Source organism: Urocitellus parryii, chromosome 7, assembly GCF_045843805.1.
Source record: "Urocitellus parryii isolate mUroPar1 chromosome 7, mUroPar1.hap1, whole genome shotgun sequence".
Classification (NCBI taxonomy): Eukaryota; Metazoa; Chordata; class Mammalia; order Rodentia; family Sciuridae; genus Urocitellus; species Urocitellus parryii.
In genome coordinates this window covers 85,869,896-85,886,948 of record NC_135537.1, presented here as the reverse complement: position 1 = coordinate 85,886,948, position 17,053 = coordinate 85,869,896, and the positions used below count along the sequence as shown (strand labels likewise).

Genomic DNA, 17,053 nt, shown 5'->3' with positions numbered 1-17,053 from the left:
GGCTACAAGTGATGAAGGTGAGATACTGTATGGAGCAATATGGAGTCCATATTGGTTCACTTAGAAAAGAATATCAACATCTGTTTTTATTGTGGTATTATGTTGTGCTCCTACTAGTTGTTGCTGTTTAAACCTTAATGTTATGAAATATAATGTAGACAAGAAAAACAAGAAATAAATGAGTGCTGTAATGCATAAATTTAAAGTTGCATTCCTCTAACTACAATCCAGATTAAGGAACACAGCATTGCTGTCACCTTAATGTAAAAGTTTTCTATGTATGCTTTCCTGATCATACTTCATCCCATTCTGTATCACGAAAATCATTGTAAGGTCTTTTAGGGTTTTCATTCTCTTGCTTTTCTTTAAATGGTAAACAAAATTAGTTTTGCTTATATATGAATTTCTTGCCTAAATATAAATTTTTTACTGTGTTTATTTTTTGGGGCTTGCATATTTTATTCAACATTGGTTTTTAAGACAATTGTATTGTTGAATGTAACTCTAGTTTATTTTTACTGCTAAAAAATGTATGTTATTGCACTAATTATTCTTTCTGTTATTGATGGCCTTTAGTGTATTACAGTTTAATGCTGCTTTGAAATTAACCCTTCATAAGCATGCATTGCTAGGAGTAGAATTGTCATAAAGTATATGCATCTTTGTCACTGTATGAAGTACCTTAGGAAGCTAACTTTACAAAGAGAAAAGGTTTATTTAAGTTCATAGTTTTGGAGATTCAGTGTCCAAGATTGGGTGGCTCTACAGTAGGTAGAAGCAAGTGGTCACATCTTGAATATGAGTGGCAAGGAAAAGGAGGGTGGAGCCAGGCTGTTTCTGTTCTAACAATCCTCTTGTCAGAACACAGGAGGTTACATGAGAATTAGCCTGAGGACCTGAGGACCTCCCACAAAGCTCCATCCCCCACTGTTTTCATCTCCCATAGTACCACACTGAGGCCCAAGCCAGTAATCATAGTGTGTCTTTGGGCAACAAAAACCATGGCAATATATAATATGCTAAACTCAATATGGAATTGAGTTAGCACTGTTGGGATTGGGCCAGGGTCTGCCAGCTCCTGGGCCCATGTTAATCCCGGGCATGGTGGGGCGAGGGAGTTGGGTGGTGGTCTCATGCCGCTGCTGCCTTAATTCTGTGGCCCAGGACCCATAGGCCCCATGTCTCCGGGAGGGTTCATTGTCTGCATTGATCCTCCCGTGTTGGGGTGGCCTTGTTGTCAGGTGGGATCCATGGAATTAGGCAGCAATGGCTGTGTCCCAGGAACTCCTCCTGGAGGCTGGTTTCCCATTCTAATCAGGGGCCTGGGGCCGCCTGCCTATTGTGGTGACATAAAAGGCTGACTGTGGGGTCCCATCATGCTGCTGGGATTGTGAGGTGGAAGCTGTGCCTACAGCGAGGGCTGTGACCCCGGAGGACCCTGAAAGAAACCCGGTGGGATGGGGCCTCCAGGCATCCCATCATTGGGAGAAATGTTGCCAAGCACAGGGCTCAGGGCAGCTGCTGCACTGTAATCATGAAAGTCTTTTGCTTCACTCAAATGTTCACAAGTGTCTCTCATTTCAGGAGCTGCACAGTAAAGGTCCCAAAATACACACCACCAGGAGTGCAAAAACCCAGGCGGTTCTCCCAGTGTGATGTTTTTTTCCCATCGAATCTCTGATAAGAAGGTCTGTGCAGATTTCTGTGCTCCTACGTGCAGTAAATATTCGTAGACATATAAAGCTAATTTTTCCCGAGCCTGCCCGTCTGAGGGCACCACTGAGCCTTTGCCTTTGGCAAGCATGGTTTGCAGAGAAGAGAGCGCCAAGCCCTGAGAGCTGCCCTGCTCCTGGCGCTCGCTCGCTCCCCGCCCCCTCCCCCCCCCACTGGCTCTGCACTCTTTCCAGCTGTCAAAGCATCAGCCCAGGCCGCGGCCCCATCTCCCTGGAACTCCTCCCGCACTGGCTTGGCCTACCCAGTGCCGCTGCTCACTCGCTCGCCCAACCGCCTGCGTGCCCTCCGCCCGGCTCCGCCTGCGCCGCCCTCTGCGCCTCAGGCACCGCTGCTTCCGCCGCCGCTGGTCTACTTGGAGCTCAACCGAAGGTTGCTGCCCCGGCAGGGAGCGCGGCGGGCGGCAACGCCCTGCAATGGACTGCCGCCTCTGCCAATTGGCACGCGGGGGTGGGCCCGGGCGGCCCGGCAGGGACGCCCTGTCAGCGCTGGCCACGGCAGTCCCGCTGCGCCGCCTCCTGGAACTGCGGCCGCCAGGGGTATATGGAGGCGAGCCTTGGCGCTGTGGACCAGCGGGGGCTGTGCGGGGCCAGGTGGGGGTGCTGGGGCTCCCAGCGCTGGGAGTCTGGCCAGCGCTCTCCCCCGCACACCCCGAGGGCAGGAGGCACTGAGACGGCGTCCTAGGGGAGGGGGCATAGACCCCAATGGAGCTCGCTCGCCCCGCCTGCGCAGCCCTCGGCTTATCGGCCTTGCCACCCCATCACGGCTGGCGCCCGCCCTCTTTAAAGTTTTATAATTTTAACTCTAGCATTTAGGCCTTTAATCTATTTTGAGTTAACTCTTGTGTGTGATATGAGTTAGGAAACAATCTAACTAAATTATTATGCATGTGAATGTCCAGTTGTGCCAACATAGTTGTTGAAAACAAGTATTTTCTTACTGAATTGTCTTGGTACCCTTCTTGAAAATCAGATACCATAAACATGAAGGTGTTGTTTCTCTACACTCAATTTTCTGTCATTGATCTATGTATTTTCGTCCTTACACCTATATCATACTGTCTTGCTTACTGTAGCTTTGTAATGAATTTGTAAAGTCATGGTATGAATCTTCCAACTTTGTTCTTTTTAAAAATTTTTTATTCTATTCTCAGTCCCTGGGATTTTCATATAAATTATAGTTAGCTTGTCCATTTATACAAAAATTTTACCTGCGGTTTTGATAGAAAGTATAGGACTCTGTAGACTAGTTTAACAATAGTAGTCTTCCAACCTGTGTATCTGAGGTGTCTTTATATTTATTTGGGTCTTTTGAAATTTGTTTCAACAATATTACTTTTCAGATGGAACTTTTCATCTCTTTTGTAAAACTTACACCTTTTATTTTTAGTTTTTGATGCTTTTACAAGTGGCATTGTTTTCCTAATTTCATTGTTTGCTTCTTCATTGTAAATTCATTTTTTGTATTTATCTTGTACCTGGCAACATTGATGAATTCATTTAATAATTCTAATAAATTTTTAATGGAATTTTAGAATTTTCTAGACAAAAAAATATAGTTTTCCTTTTCAGTTTAGATGTCTTTTCTATAATTTGCTGTAAGCCCTAGCTAAAACCTCCAGTATAATGAATAGAAATAGTGAGAGGGGACATTCTTATCTTGTTCTTGATTTTAGGGAAAAAAGCATGCAATCTATCACTATTAAATTTCATGTTTACTGTGGGTTTTTCATAGATACTGTTTAATCAGATTGTGGAAAGTTCCTAGATTGTTGATGGTCACAAGATGATCATTTAATTTTTGTTCTTTGGTTTACTGATTTGGTTTAGATCAGTAGATCTTTATTTACATTAATAGATTTACAGTTTTTAAGCCAACCTTGCATTCCTAGAATAGATCCCACTTGAGCATGATGTATTATTCTTTTAACAATAGTTCAGTTTACTATTGTCTTAACAGAAGTTCTCAATACTAAACGACTTTTCTCTCTCTTTTTTGTTTTTTGTGATGCTGGGGATTGAACTCTGGGCCTTCACCAAATGACTTTAAAAATTTTTTTATCTTCTGGCAGATGAAAATGATTATGCATACAGTTCAGCAACCCAAAGTATGCTCAGTGACAGCTGGAAGACATCTGTAAATATTTGTGGATTGATTAAAACTCCTGGTGTTTGGGACCCTTTTGTGAAGAGTTATGTAGGGGTAAGTAGACTTTTCATAAAATTGTATTGGTTTTATTTTTGTCTTAAGCCTATGCAGAGATTGCATTTCTAATTATCTTTATTGATCAGGAGGAAATTTAATGCAGAAAATTATAAATCTAACTAAATAAATAGAAAAAGAGTATGGCATATTTCTTTCTTGGTCTAAATAATTTGGAGATTTTTGGGGAAGGAGGTGGTGTCAGGTACCAGGGATTGAACTCAGGGACACTCAACCACTGAGCCACATCCCCAGTTTTTTTTTTTGTTGTAGTTTGTTTTTTTTTTTTTATTTAGAAACAGGGTCTCACTGAATTGCTAACACCTCGTTTTTGCTGAGGCTGGCTTTCCTCCCAAGCTGCTGGGATTGCTGGTGTGCATCACTGCACCTGGCTTTTTGTTTAATAATAAGCTGTTGATGTTACTTTTTTTTTTCATTACTGGATAAACTGTATGAGCCTTCACCAAATGACTGATCACCAAATGGTGATCAAGATGAAGCCTGAAAGATAGCCAAATATCTACAAAGTAAATAACAATATAATTGTAAGTGTCTGTTCTGTATTCTTCTTGTTGAGCTTAAAAGCTTCACAAAGCGAGTTGTGAAGCAACTCGGTGAGACCCTGTCTCTAAATAAAATACAAAATAGGGATGGGAATGTGGCTCAGTGGCCGAGTTCCCCTGAGTTTGATCCCTGTCCCCCCACCCCCAAATTATATATATTCTTGCTTTGAGGACATGAATTTCTTATAGGAATATTTCTTATGTTGAAATTACTATATTTTTTTCAGTAACAAAATAGCATAAGGAAAAATGAACTTTATAGTCCTCCATTTTAAGGTGATTTTTTTTCATAGATGATGTAACATATATGCTAGTGGAAGCATGTCCTTCTGTGGTACTATTTGTCAATTTTGTACTCAGCAGTAAAGTTGTGTATTATCTTTTGTATCTTATAAAATTCAGCTAAGATATTATAACTTATTTTATATAGATGTTGGAATTCTATGGTGATCAAGATAAAGCCCGAAAGATACTTACTGATTATGCTTATGATGAAAAGTTCCCATCAAATCCGAATGCCAATATATACTTATACAATTTTCTAAAGAAGGAAAAGGCACCAAGAGCGAAACTGTTAAGTGTGCTTAAGGTATAGATTTTTTATTTCACTATTTGAACAGTTTTGGAGGTTTATGTTCAAACATTTCGGGGTTATTGTTTTCTAACTTTTTATATTATAGCACTCATAGAAAATGACATTGTATGAATGGTATGCTGAGGTATACAGAGAAAGTTGCTCCCTCTGCAGGCTCTAGGAAGACACTCTACTTCTACTGAGGAGAGAGGATCTGTGTTTTAGAAACCCTTTGCCACTCTGGTTGGAGAATTCTGCATTTTTTTTTAAATCAACAATTGAAATTTAACTTATACATAGTAAGTGTACTTATTGCAAGCATATGCTTGGATATGTTTTAACATATATCCATGTCACTTTCATAATAATATGATATAAAGCATTGCTGTCACTCCCAAAAGTTCTTTATTTCACAACCCATTACCCACATATTCCTGCCTTCAGGCAGTCACTGGTTTGCTTTTTGAAATCATGGATTAATTTTATCTTTTCTGGATTTTCATATGAATGTAATCTTAGTTTTTTATTTTTTATTTTTTTTTTGTGGGGGGGTCTGGCTTCTCTTACTCAGCATGTTGTTGAGTTTTTGCCATGATGTTGTATTAGCAATTTATTAATGCTGAGTAATACTTCATTTTTATACATTAAATTTTTGATGAACATTTGGCTTTATGACTATTACGAATAATGTTGCTAAGAACATTTGTGTATTTCTGTGAGTGCACATATATTTTCGTTTTTCTTGGCTAGCTGTGTAATTGCTGAGTAAGGAAAATAGATATTTAACTTCTTAAGAATCCATCAGCTGTTTTTTGAAGTTATTGTACCATTAACATTCCCACCATCTATGTTGATATTCTAGATTGTTGGGGGATTATAGTCATTTTAGTTATGTCTGTTTTACATTTCTACCAGCAATGCATGAGGTTTTCGGTTTTTCTACATTGTTGCCAACTCTTAACTTTTTTTCGTTTTGATAGTAGCTATTCTAGTAGTATTGTATTCCAATAGTGTGGTGTCTCATAATAATGATTAGGGTTAGGGGTCAGGGATTAGGGTTTGGGGTTAGGGTTATGGGTTAGGGGTAAGGGGTAGGGGTAGGGTTAGGGTTGTTGGGGTTGGGGTTGGGGGTGTTAGGGTTAGGGTTTAGGGGTAGGGCTAGGGTTTAGGGGTAGGGTTGGGGTTAGGGGTGGGGTTAGGGGTAGGGGTAGGGTTAGGATCAGGGTCTAGGGTTTAGGTTTAGGGTTTAGGGTTAGGGTCTAGGGGTCAGGGTCAGGATTTAGGGTCAGGGTTTATGGTCAAGGTTTAGGGTCAGGGTCAGGGTTAGGGTTGTTAGGGTTAGGGTTGTTAGGGTGGGGGTGGGGGTGAGGGTGAGGGTTTAGGGTTAGGGTTCCGGTTAGGGTTAGGTTGGGGTTGGGTTAGTGTTAGGGGTACGGTTAGGGTTAGGGTCGGGGTTCAATCCCCAGTACAAAAAAAAAAAAAAAACATGTTTTTAAACACACACAGAAATGGCAGAAGACCCATGCACCCATCTCCAGCCTTTATATTTTTTATCAACATTCTTCTAACCTGATCACATTACCATCTCTCCAAACTATTTATATTGTTGTTGACATATTTTAAAGCAAACCTGGATATCCTACAAATTCACCTGCAAATACTTCAGCATAAACACCTAATTTTTAATATGCCCCCAAACTGAACTCTGCTTATATTCTGTCCTAGAAGTACAGACCATATGCACCCTCTCTTGCACAGTCTCTTAGCTCAGGACTGTGGACACTTTGGGCTAGATAATCCCATGTTGTGGGGCTGTCCAGGGCTTTATGGGATCTTTAATAGTATTCCTGGCCTCTGCCCACTAAATATAAGTAGCTTTCTTTTTTTCAATTGTGATAACCAAAGATGCCCCCAGATATTGTCAGACATGCCCTGGAGGTTGAGAACCACTGGTCTATTGGAAATTTTAAAAGTTAGAATTGTCATGTTTTTTTCTTTTCTTTTTTTTTTATTTTTGGCAGAACTAGAGATAGAACCCAGGGGCCTCTTTATCCCTGAGTTACATCGCCAGAATGTTTTTTTGTTTTTAATTTTTGAGACAGGCTTTCACTAAGTTGCCCAGGCTGTCCTTGAACTTGCAATGCCCCTGTCTCAGCCTCTCCAAGTGCTGGGATCACAGGTGTGCACCATGCCCTATGTTATATGGCACACCATGCCTTTGCTCTTCTGTCAAGAAAGGGATGTTGAAATCAGCAGGAATCAGTCAAGATCCTTCCTGAGAAGTTTGAAGGGAACCAAGCATGAAAATTAATAAATGAGAAGTACAAGGACAAGAGATTATGGGGGATATTTAAAATGTGTATAACTTGAATCCCATATCCCACAATACTTGGAATCAATTTTTATATATTCAAGCTTTTTGTTCTCTCTTTTTTCCCCCTAAGCACATCTTTTCTATTTTGTCTAAGCCAGGGATCCACCCCTCCAGGTTCTCTTACAGTAACATTTGGAAAATTAGCTGCTTCCATGGATCAGAATTTCAGTAGTTACAAGGGAAATAGGATTTAACAATCACCTTTATAGTAATAGCAAATGAAATTAATTTCAAAGTGTAGTGTAAATTGTTAGGACATACTTGTTTAATGCAACGGTGATATGCTGGTATTCACAAGGTCCAGGAAAGAAACATAAATGTGTAAAATCATGGAAATGTGGTAAACTGAAAAGTCTTTGCCATGTTGAAAGGCATTTGCATTTTAATTCCTAAGTAATATGATATGGGTAAAAGTCTAATAGCTGCTTTTGGCATTGTAATGTACCATTTGTATCCTGCTATTGATAATTGTCTTATGGTGGATGGTAGTCTAGCTTTTCTACATATAAATCTTTTTTTTTTTCAATTTTTTTGTCAGTGAGTTATTGGATTTTTTTAAACTTTATTTTTATTTGTTTATTTTTATATGGTGCTGAGGATTGAACCTAGTGTCTCACGAGTGCAAGGCAAGCACTCTACTACCACTGAGCTACAACCCCAGCCCTACATATGAATCTTTACATATGTATAGGCAAAAATAAGTTTTTAAATTAGAAAATAGTTTCAAGATTGGAGAAAGCAGGGAATCTCTTTTTTTTAGTCTAAAGAGAATAAAGCCCTCATTAACTTCATAATCCAATACTTCAGTATCTTTTTTTTGAATGGAACAAAGTTGCATTTTAAAAGGACTAGCACGCACCTTACCATGATAAAGCCAAAGGCCAGGACACAGTTATATTTAGTTTATTTAACTGTAATAGCAAGCAGCAATAAACTTTAGTTTTATTTAAAGGAAATTTAGTGAATGCTTCCATCTGATGTTTTATTGAAGGTACTCCTACCAAGAAGCTCTAGGTCTTGTGAACTCTTGTAGTAAATGAAAATATCACATCACATCTTCAGTATCTTCTTTTTCCTAATTCTGATTTTAGATTCCTAGAAGCTCTCAATCACTTTGAGAAAGCAAATCCTTGATTTGTCGTCTTCCAGGAGTGTTAACTTGACCCACCAGTAATGTGATTATTGAGTCTTAGCCAGAGAAAATAAAGGTAACAGTTTGTTTTTGAGAATGTTCCCTGCTAGCTATATTAAGTGATGCAGGTGTTGAAAGACACACAGTAGTACTCTCCTCACAGTCCCTGACATGCATTCTCCCTTGAAAGAGAAACAATGAATTTTAATGCACGTTTCCTAGGTACTAGTGACACACCTTCCATTCATCATTACATTTTCCTTACAGCAGCCTTGAGAATTGTGTAGTATGATCATTTCCATTTTACAGTTTAGATAGGTGAAGTGATGAGCTCATGGTTAAGCATCAAGGAAGTGGTAGAGCTGGAACTTGAGTTCAGGCATTCTGACATTAGAGCATGTGTTATTAAGCAGGATGCTGTACTGGTTGTACTTAGAGGAAGGTACAGTATTACTGTTTTATTATATTAATATCATTATTGAGATGGTACCTGAGTTTATGAATTGAATTATGAATTTAGTGTCATTTCTGGAGCCATATGGATGTTTTACCAATTCTGCAAAAACTAATAAATTTTGTCTCATATACCAGAACTTGCTTTTGTATGAAACTTTTAAAGTTACAGGGGCCAACTTTTACAACTTAATAGTAAAAAGACAAATAATCTAATTTACAATTATATAATAGACATATCTGCAAAGAAAAATATAGTGATAACCCATTAGTACAATATTGTTAACCATTAAGGAAATGCAAATAAAAACACAGTGAGATACTGGTTCACACTCTGAGGATATGCATAGATATTAAGTGTTGGCAAGGGTATGGAAATATTATAACATTCATACTTTGCTGGTTGTAACGTAAAATGGTGCAGCTGCTTTGGAACAACAAGACTGGCAGTTCCTCAAATAGTTAAACATAGAGTTACCATGTGACACAGCAGTTCCACTCCTAGATTTGTACAAAAAAAGGAAAACATGTTCTCCCCAAAACTTGTACATGAATGTTTATAGCAGCACAATTCATAATAGCCCCAAAGGGGGAACAACCCAAGTATCCACTGATGAATAGATAAACAATAAGTACTGATATATGATACAACATGCATGAATCTTGCGAACACTGTACGAAATAAAAGAAGCCAGACACAAAGGTCACATGCTGTATGATTCTGTATATATGAAATATCCAGAATAGGCAAATCTGTATACAGAGACAGAAAATAGATTGTCTAGGTCTGGGCATTAGGGGAAAAAGATGAGGAACTGCTAATGGTATTGAGTTCCTTGTTGGACGGTGAAAATGATCTAAATTTAGATTGGTGATGGTTGTACAACATTTTGGATATATTAAAAGCCACTGACCTGTACTCTTATGTAAGTTTTATTATATTTATATCAACAAAGCTGTTACAGAAAAATAAAGCACAGAGATTATTAGATTTTCCTCTCATTATACCATATTGGGATGGAGATATACAAGTTATTGATAACAAAAAACCAGTACTGAAAGCATGGTGTTAGTCTCTTGGGGGCTTCTAATTCTCTAGAGTATTAACAAATACATGTGGCAGAGATAGATGAATGGGAGTGTTAGGATTTTAGATCAAGTTACATTGAGAAAGAGATGAATCATAGGATTTTTTTTTCCTGGTTTCTCGGCAGTGAACCCAGAGATATTTTACCACTGAGCCATTCTCAGCCCTTTTTGTGTATTATCTTGAGACAGGTTCTTGCTAAGTTGCTTAGGGCCTAAGATGGTAAGACTAGCCTTGAACTTGTGATCCTCCTGCCCCAGCCTCCTAAATCACTGGGATTACAGGCATGCACCATTACACCCAGCTTCCCTCTTGATTCTTAAAGGAGATTTCTAAAAACTATAAATTACAAAACCAGTTTTGATGATAACAGAGGACAAGATTTTGATTCTGACTGAAATTCTAAAAACAAGAATTTTGTTCATTTCTCTTTGTTTACATATCTTTGTATCAGCTTCCTTTTAAAAGGAAAATCTTTAAAAGTTGTATACATATAATTTGTCCTGGGTAAAAACATTCATTTCTATGCAGAAAATGTTTTGATGGCAAGAGGAATCACAAGCATTTTTTATTGACAAATCAGTGTTGTGATACTATCAGATTTTCTTATTTTGCTTTAGATGCTGTTAGAGAAATTTGTTGAAGAATGCAGGTTCCCTCGAGTGCCAGATGCTATTTGTTGCTATCAGAAGTGTCGTGGATATTCCAAAATCCAGATATACATAACTGATCCAGACTTTAAGGTAAAAAATGAAATGTACAATGGAACATTAACTTGCAAAGTCATGCCTTAAAAATGAATCCAGAATAAATTCTGTAATTGGAGGCACCCAAGTTGTCACCTTGCCTGCCCCTTACCCTGGACTTTTTTAGGTCATCTCACATGGGAAGCCAGAGCCACTGAAATAAATGTTTTGGGCTGGTGTGGTGACCATAGATGACAGGCTAGCTAATTTCATTTCCTCCTCCAGACATGTTTCATGTAACTGCCTCTTCCTTAGGAACATAGGAAACAAAGTGAGATTGTTACCTCTGACTTGTTGGATTTCTAATGCCTTGTAAAAATTGAGTCCAAGAATATAAAGGCCAGTGAAATCACTGAATTAAACCCAAAAACCTAACTTGTGCTTAATTAAGTGATTAAGTTTTTGGTTTATTCAAGAAGATAACTGTCCTACTCTTAGATTAGTAGATCGGATGAAATGTTTGTTAAGATATTTGATATTCTGTAAAGGATAATACAGATGTCAGCTGTGGAAATGAAGATGTTTGCCAAGTTCTGTATCTATAGAACTCAGCATTTTGTAGTACAGAGTATTTTATCCCTCTTCAAGGAGATAGATTATCTAGTTATATCTGCCAAGTGAATGCAACAGTTCTTTTTATCTTAATGTGTGTGCTATGAGGGAATGAGTAAGTGTATGTGCATAGACATCTTTAAAATGTGAATTAAAATGTTTTGAAATCCAGGGTTTTATACAAATCAGCTGTTGCCAGTATTGTAAAATAGAATTTCACATGAACTGCTGGAAGAAGTTAAAAACAACCACCTTTAATGATAAAATTGACAAGGTAAGCCACAATAAAGATTGTCTGGATTTTTAAAATATGTATATTGAATGTTTAAAAAAGCATTCAATATAAATATTTAAAAAGTCTTCAAGTGAATATAAATTCCTTCTTGAGGATTCTAGACTTCATTAGAAAGTTTTAAGTTATGATTTTAACAATAAAGTGGAAAATGAGTTTTTAAATTTTATACAAGTATGAAGGGAGTAACTGTAGAGGCCTTTAAAAAATTATTTAACTTTTGTATTGTGATGTTATAATCAGAAATAAAAATTTAATTTTTTCTTGTTTTAAAATACAGATCTTAAATTATGCACTAACAATTTAGCTCATCATAGATTGAAAGCGTTGATGTAGAATTAAGGTTTCAACATTTTAGTTTTTTACCAAAATTGGTTAAGGTAATTTGTCCTAAGAAATTAACTTAAATTTTATACTGCCATTTGTCAGGGGTTTATTCTTATTATCAATATAATGATTAGTTTTAATCCATTAGTTAGAATACTTTGGAAGAGGGCACAATTTTACAGTCTTATTTCCTTGTTACAATGTTTATTTCTGATCCATATAATCTGTGGACTTAAAAAAGCCTTTTTTAATACTGTATACTCTATGCAAACCATTATCCCTAGTGGGAAAAAAATGTGATTATATTAGGTGTCTTTTAGCAGTTGGAATTATTTAAGTTTGGTAGAAACTAATTTTCACATAAATAGCTAGAGATATAATTGTAACCCTGGAGCCACTTCTACTGTCTTTTTACTTACATTGAGTTTTGTAAGCTATGTACTCTCCATTAGTTGTCATAACCATTTCCAGAATTCTAAATACCTTCTATTAATTAGTCAGCTTTCACTATGATATGCTGAAGTAATATACAACCAAAATATTTTGTGACTAACAATGAGAGGGTCTTTTCTTGGTTATATTACTTGTTCTGAAGTTTTGTAGTTGTTGGCCAGGGTTGAGCTGCAGCCGGGTCTATTCTCTGTGGCCATGTTCTTTATTTCCAAATCCAAGTTGTACTTTTATGGAACATGTTTCTGTAACAGAGGAAAAAGAACAATAGCCAGTTCACACTGTGTTTCCTAGAGTGCTCATTTAGACCTGGTGTATGCTATGGCAGTTTGACTTCCTTTACCACAAAGCAAGTCACAGGGACAGTTCTGCCCCATACGTGTGGATACAGTCTTCTTATAAGAAGGCTCTGAAATGGCAGCAATCTGGCACTTTCGTTGCCTCCCTAAAGGAAATTTCATAGTATATTTTGAATGTACTTTGTGGTTAAAATAGTATATGTGTTGGGCCTGGGATTGTGCCTCAGTGGTAGAGCACCCACCCACCTAGCATGTGTAAGACACTGGGTTCGATCCTCAGCATCACACAAAAATAAATAAATAAATAAAATAAAGGTATTTTGTCCATCTGCAGCTAAAAACGAAGTTTAAAAAAATGGTATACATGCATAGATTTATCCCTCCTACACATAACATTCTTCTTCTTTTAAATCAAATTGGATTTTCTACAAGGAATTTGTCTTACCCCTGACTGTGAAGGTATCATTTCTAAGATTATCATCTTTAGCAGTGGTGGTCAAGTTAAATGTGAAGTAAGTATCTAATAAAGGAGAAACTATATTAAATTTGTAACCAAAATGTTTACACCTGTTAAAATGTTTTAAGTTTGAGGAAGTTGTGTGATTTGAATCTTGTCTTTTGTAAGAAAAAAAAAGTTATATCATTTAAGAAAATAAATATTAGGACATGCATTGCAGTGAAGCATTTTCACATTCTTTTATTTCCTCCTAGGAAAAGCACACTTTTTATATTTTGGTTTTACTCTTACTCTTTTTGATAACTTCCATTTTATTAATACCCCAAAAGGGATAGTGGTGGAGGTGTGGGTTTTAGAGAAGGGGAAGAGTGCCTTGAGGGATTACTTTAACTTCACCATCTGAATGTGGCAGGAGTGGGTAATTATAATATATATAATTTATTGGATCTTCTGCTTACCCTTAATTATTTAAAGTTTCTTCATAAAGTGTGTCTACTCTCTTGTTCCTCTTTTCAGTAAATTATTTTGCTAAAGCTTTCTGGGCTTTTGTCTGGGTCAAAACATCATCACTGTTCTCTATCAAACTGAACATTGTGTGTGCTTCTGAAATATTTGTTACTTGTGGTTTTGTGCTTTATGTCATGGGAGTATGAGACAAATTTTGGATGTCTTTGTTTTATTTAAAGTTTGAACACAAGGTAATAAAAGAAAAGGTTCCTCCAAGACCTATTCTGAAACAGAAATGTTCTAGGTAAGATTTTTTAACAATCAATCAGTAGTTTTTATATTGTCTCTTAGTATATAACTCTGTTAAGTGCAGATTTCTAAATTGTGCTATTTTTTAAAATTGGCTGTGCAAACATATATAAATAAGTATTTTAAAAATTATTTTTATGGATATTTAAAACAGAACTAGCTTTAGAATGATTAAATACTGAAAATTTGAAAAAGTCACTATTTAGTGGTTGAACTTGTAAGTAAAATTATAACATTTCATGTTGTGAAATTACTTATCAACAGATTTGGCATCTAACAAAAATTATAGTTAGCTTTTGGCTTTTAATTTCAAAAGCATTTTTTGCTTTTTTATGTTGCTCCACTAAACATTTTGAACCAATGACTATTTCTTACTTTGAAATACTTAGTGTATTGTCAAAATTATTCACCTCTGTATCTTTCTGTTCAGATCAAATAATTCCAATCCTTTTTTCTTTTCCTTTTGGTCCTGCTTCTTGTTTTTCATCCTAAAAAGTGATTTTTTTCTTATAATTTGTGACCAAGAAAAACCAAAAGAAAAGATGTATAGAATTATTTGTTGAAAAGAACTCAGTGTAACCAAATCAACCAAATTCCCAAGTTGTTATTGGGGTGAAAATAATATTTTATTATGGGATCTTGCTTGCAGAGTACATATACTATTCTTATTTACCCTACACAGTAATTTATATACATTATATATGTGGAAATAACTTATATATGTTATATACATGGAAGTAATTTATATACATTATGTACATGGAAATAACATCTATACAAATTATACATAGCTTTCTGAATTAAAAGTCACAACCTATTGCTTGGAGAATGTTTTTCATAGTAGGCAACAGAAAGTGGTTCATTGAGCAATTAACAAGGGTAATTATTATCACTAATTGTAAATGTTTATCAGCCTAGAGAAGCTAAGACTGAAAGAAGACAAAAAATTGAAAAGAAAGATCCAAAAACAAGAAGCAAATAATTAGCACAAGAAAGAATGGAAGAGGACTTAAGAGAAAGTAATCCACCCAAAAATGAAGAACAGAAAGGTATACAGAAGTCCAAACATGATAAGAATAGTTTGCATTTGCTTAAACGTACAAATACAGAATTATAAGGCTCATATTATTATTTAATTGAAGTATAGATTTCAGTTAGTATTTTCATACTATCACTAAAATATAGAATTCAGTTAGCATCTTTGTCTTCTATTATTCTTAGATAGTGAAGGGATTGGTGTGAAGAATATCATTTTAGAAGCAGTACACAGCGATTCACATGCTGTCCTGCTGCTAACTCTAGGCAAACTGTGTCTGTTTCCTCTTCTTCAAACTGAATTGGAACATAATATCTGACCTGCATATTGTATGTTTGACAGTGCATTGTACAATCTGCTATGTGAATTTAAGTTCCAAAATTTTGAACTGTAAATTAACTACTAATTGTCTGGAATAGTTCGAATAAAGAGGCAGTTCATAAAAGGTATCATAGAGATTGCCTTGACCAGCTTGTATTTTCATTCTCTAATAACATGGGGATGTCTCATAGGTGATTTTACTATTCCTGTATACATCTTAACCAGTATATTAATTTTTAGTTTTAAGTTGAAGTAAGTTTTCTCAGTTTTCTACATTGTGCCTGGATTTCCAAAATGAAATAGTTACCACTTGCTGTCTTTTTTTTTTTATCTAATATACCAGTACTGTTTCACAGATTGATCATAATTATCTTTGCTACTGAAAAATGTATTTTAACTTTGTGAATGTATTTTAACTTTGCATGTTTAAGAACTAAAAATATTTTGGAGGTGATGAGATTGGGTTGGGATTGTTGAGGGAAAAAAACTATTTTAGAGGAAATAAAATTTTAGATGCTATTACATGAATGGTGTGAAATGAAGAGAATATAGAAGTATTGTTAAATATTTATATTCCTAATTTAAAGTTTCTTGAGTTGTCTATGTAAAATAAAGCAATCAATCTTAATTGTATCTTATGATTTAATATAATGTTACGTTATTTCTTTATAAGTTATGCCATTGCAAATTAGTGTAATTTATCACTTTAACCTTTGTTATTTATTCCTAGAAACTGTAGACAGTAGTCAGAATTGTCAGTTCATTGATGACAGAATTCTGCAGTGCATAAAGCAGTATGCTGACAAGATTAAATGGGTATACTGAACCCTTCCAAGCTTCTCAAAGAATTGCTCTCTTGGAAAGTTCTGAGCACAGAAGACTATACAATGTGTTTTTCTAGCAGAAATTTCCTCAATGAAGCAGTGGACTATGTCATTTGTCACTTGATTCAAGAAAAGAATAAAGACAAGGGTATTTCTTCATGTTTTGAGTGAGCTTAAAGAAGTGGAACCCAAATTAGCTACCTGGATCCAGAAACTTAATAGCTTTGGTATGCCCCTTTATAGTCTGGTAGGAAGGATAAATGTAGGTCTCTGATTTCTTTTTATCTTCCTATCTTATCATTTATGATATTTTAAATGTGGAATACACGTGTATGGTGAAAAATACTACCATCCACACATAATTTTTAGGTTATTCTATAGAAGGGAACAGTATGTTTTTTAAAAAGATCTAAACAAAATAAAAATCAGTCAGTAGGGAAATCTAGACTTGTATTATACTAAACATTTGTGAGTACTAGACACTACCCTGTGTAACCAACACACCCTGGAACCTAGGAGCTATTGAGTACCTTCTGGGATTGTGCAGCTCAATAGCCTTGTTGAGAAAGATTAAGATTCTGTGAAGAAAAATTAGGACAAGCAGATGGGACTCATTGTTTAGGAGCACCTCAGGCAAATCTATGTTGAAGGATAAGAAATGTACCCTGGGGTTCAAGTAGGTGGTTTTGAATCACAAGGGAAGGATGTGAAAGACATCCCCTACCTCCCATTCAGGCTTCTTGCCCAAGGCCATGCAGGACTGCAGAATGAGCCCTCAGGTATGGTAGCTGTCTAACACGAGTAGGGATGCTTTGGGTACCCCCCAAGATGCTATATATTATGGCAACTGGGCTAGCATGATTGTTGATTCAGCTGG

General features: G+C 36.3%; 1 protein-coding gene and 1 pseudogene across 1 annotated transcript; one reads left to right on the top strand and one right to left on the bottom strand.

Annotated features, from left to right (window-relative positions):
• Positions 1-1,025: 1,025 nt before the first annotated feature.
• On the bottom strand, positions 1,026-1,804 carry LOC113178583 (single-stranded DNA-binding protein 3-like; annotated as a pseudogene).
• On the top strand, positions 1,803-16,437 carry LOC144256008 (uncharacterized). The gene is made up of 9 exons (XM_077801195.1): positions 1,803-1,821; positions 1,908-2,324; positions 3,803-3,933; positions 4,927-5,085; positions 10,737-10,859; positions 11,587-11,688; positions 13,926-13,990; positions 14,909-15,044; positions 16,083-16,437. Exons 1-8 carry the CDS (start codon positions 1,803-1,805, stop codon positions 14,979-14,981), a joined length of 1,089 nt encoding a protein of 362 aa, XP_077657321.1. The 3' UTR covers positions 14,982-15,044; positions 16,083-16,437.
• The last annotated feature ends 616 nt before the right edge of the window (positions 16,438-17,053 follow it).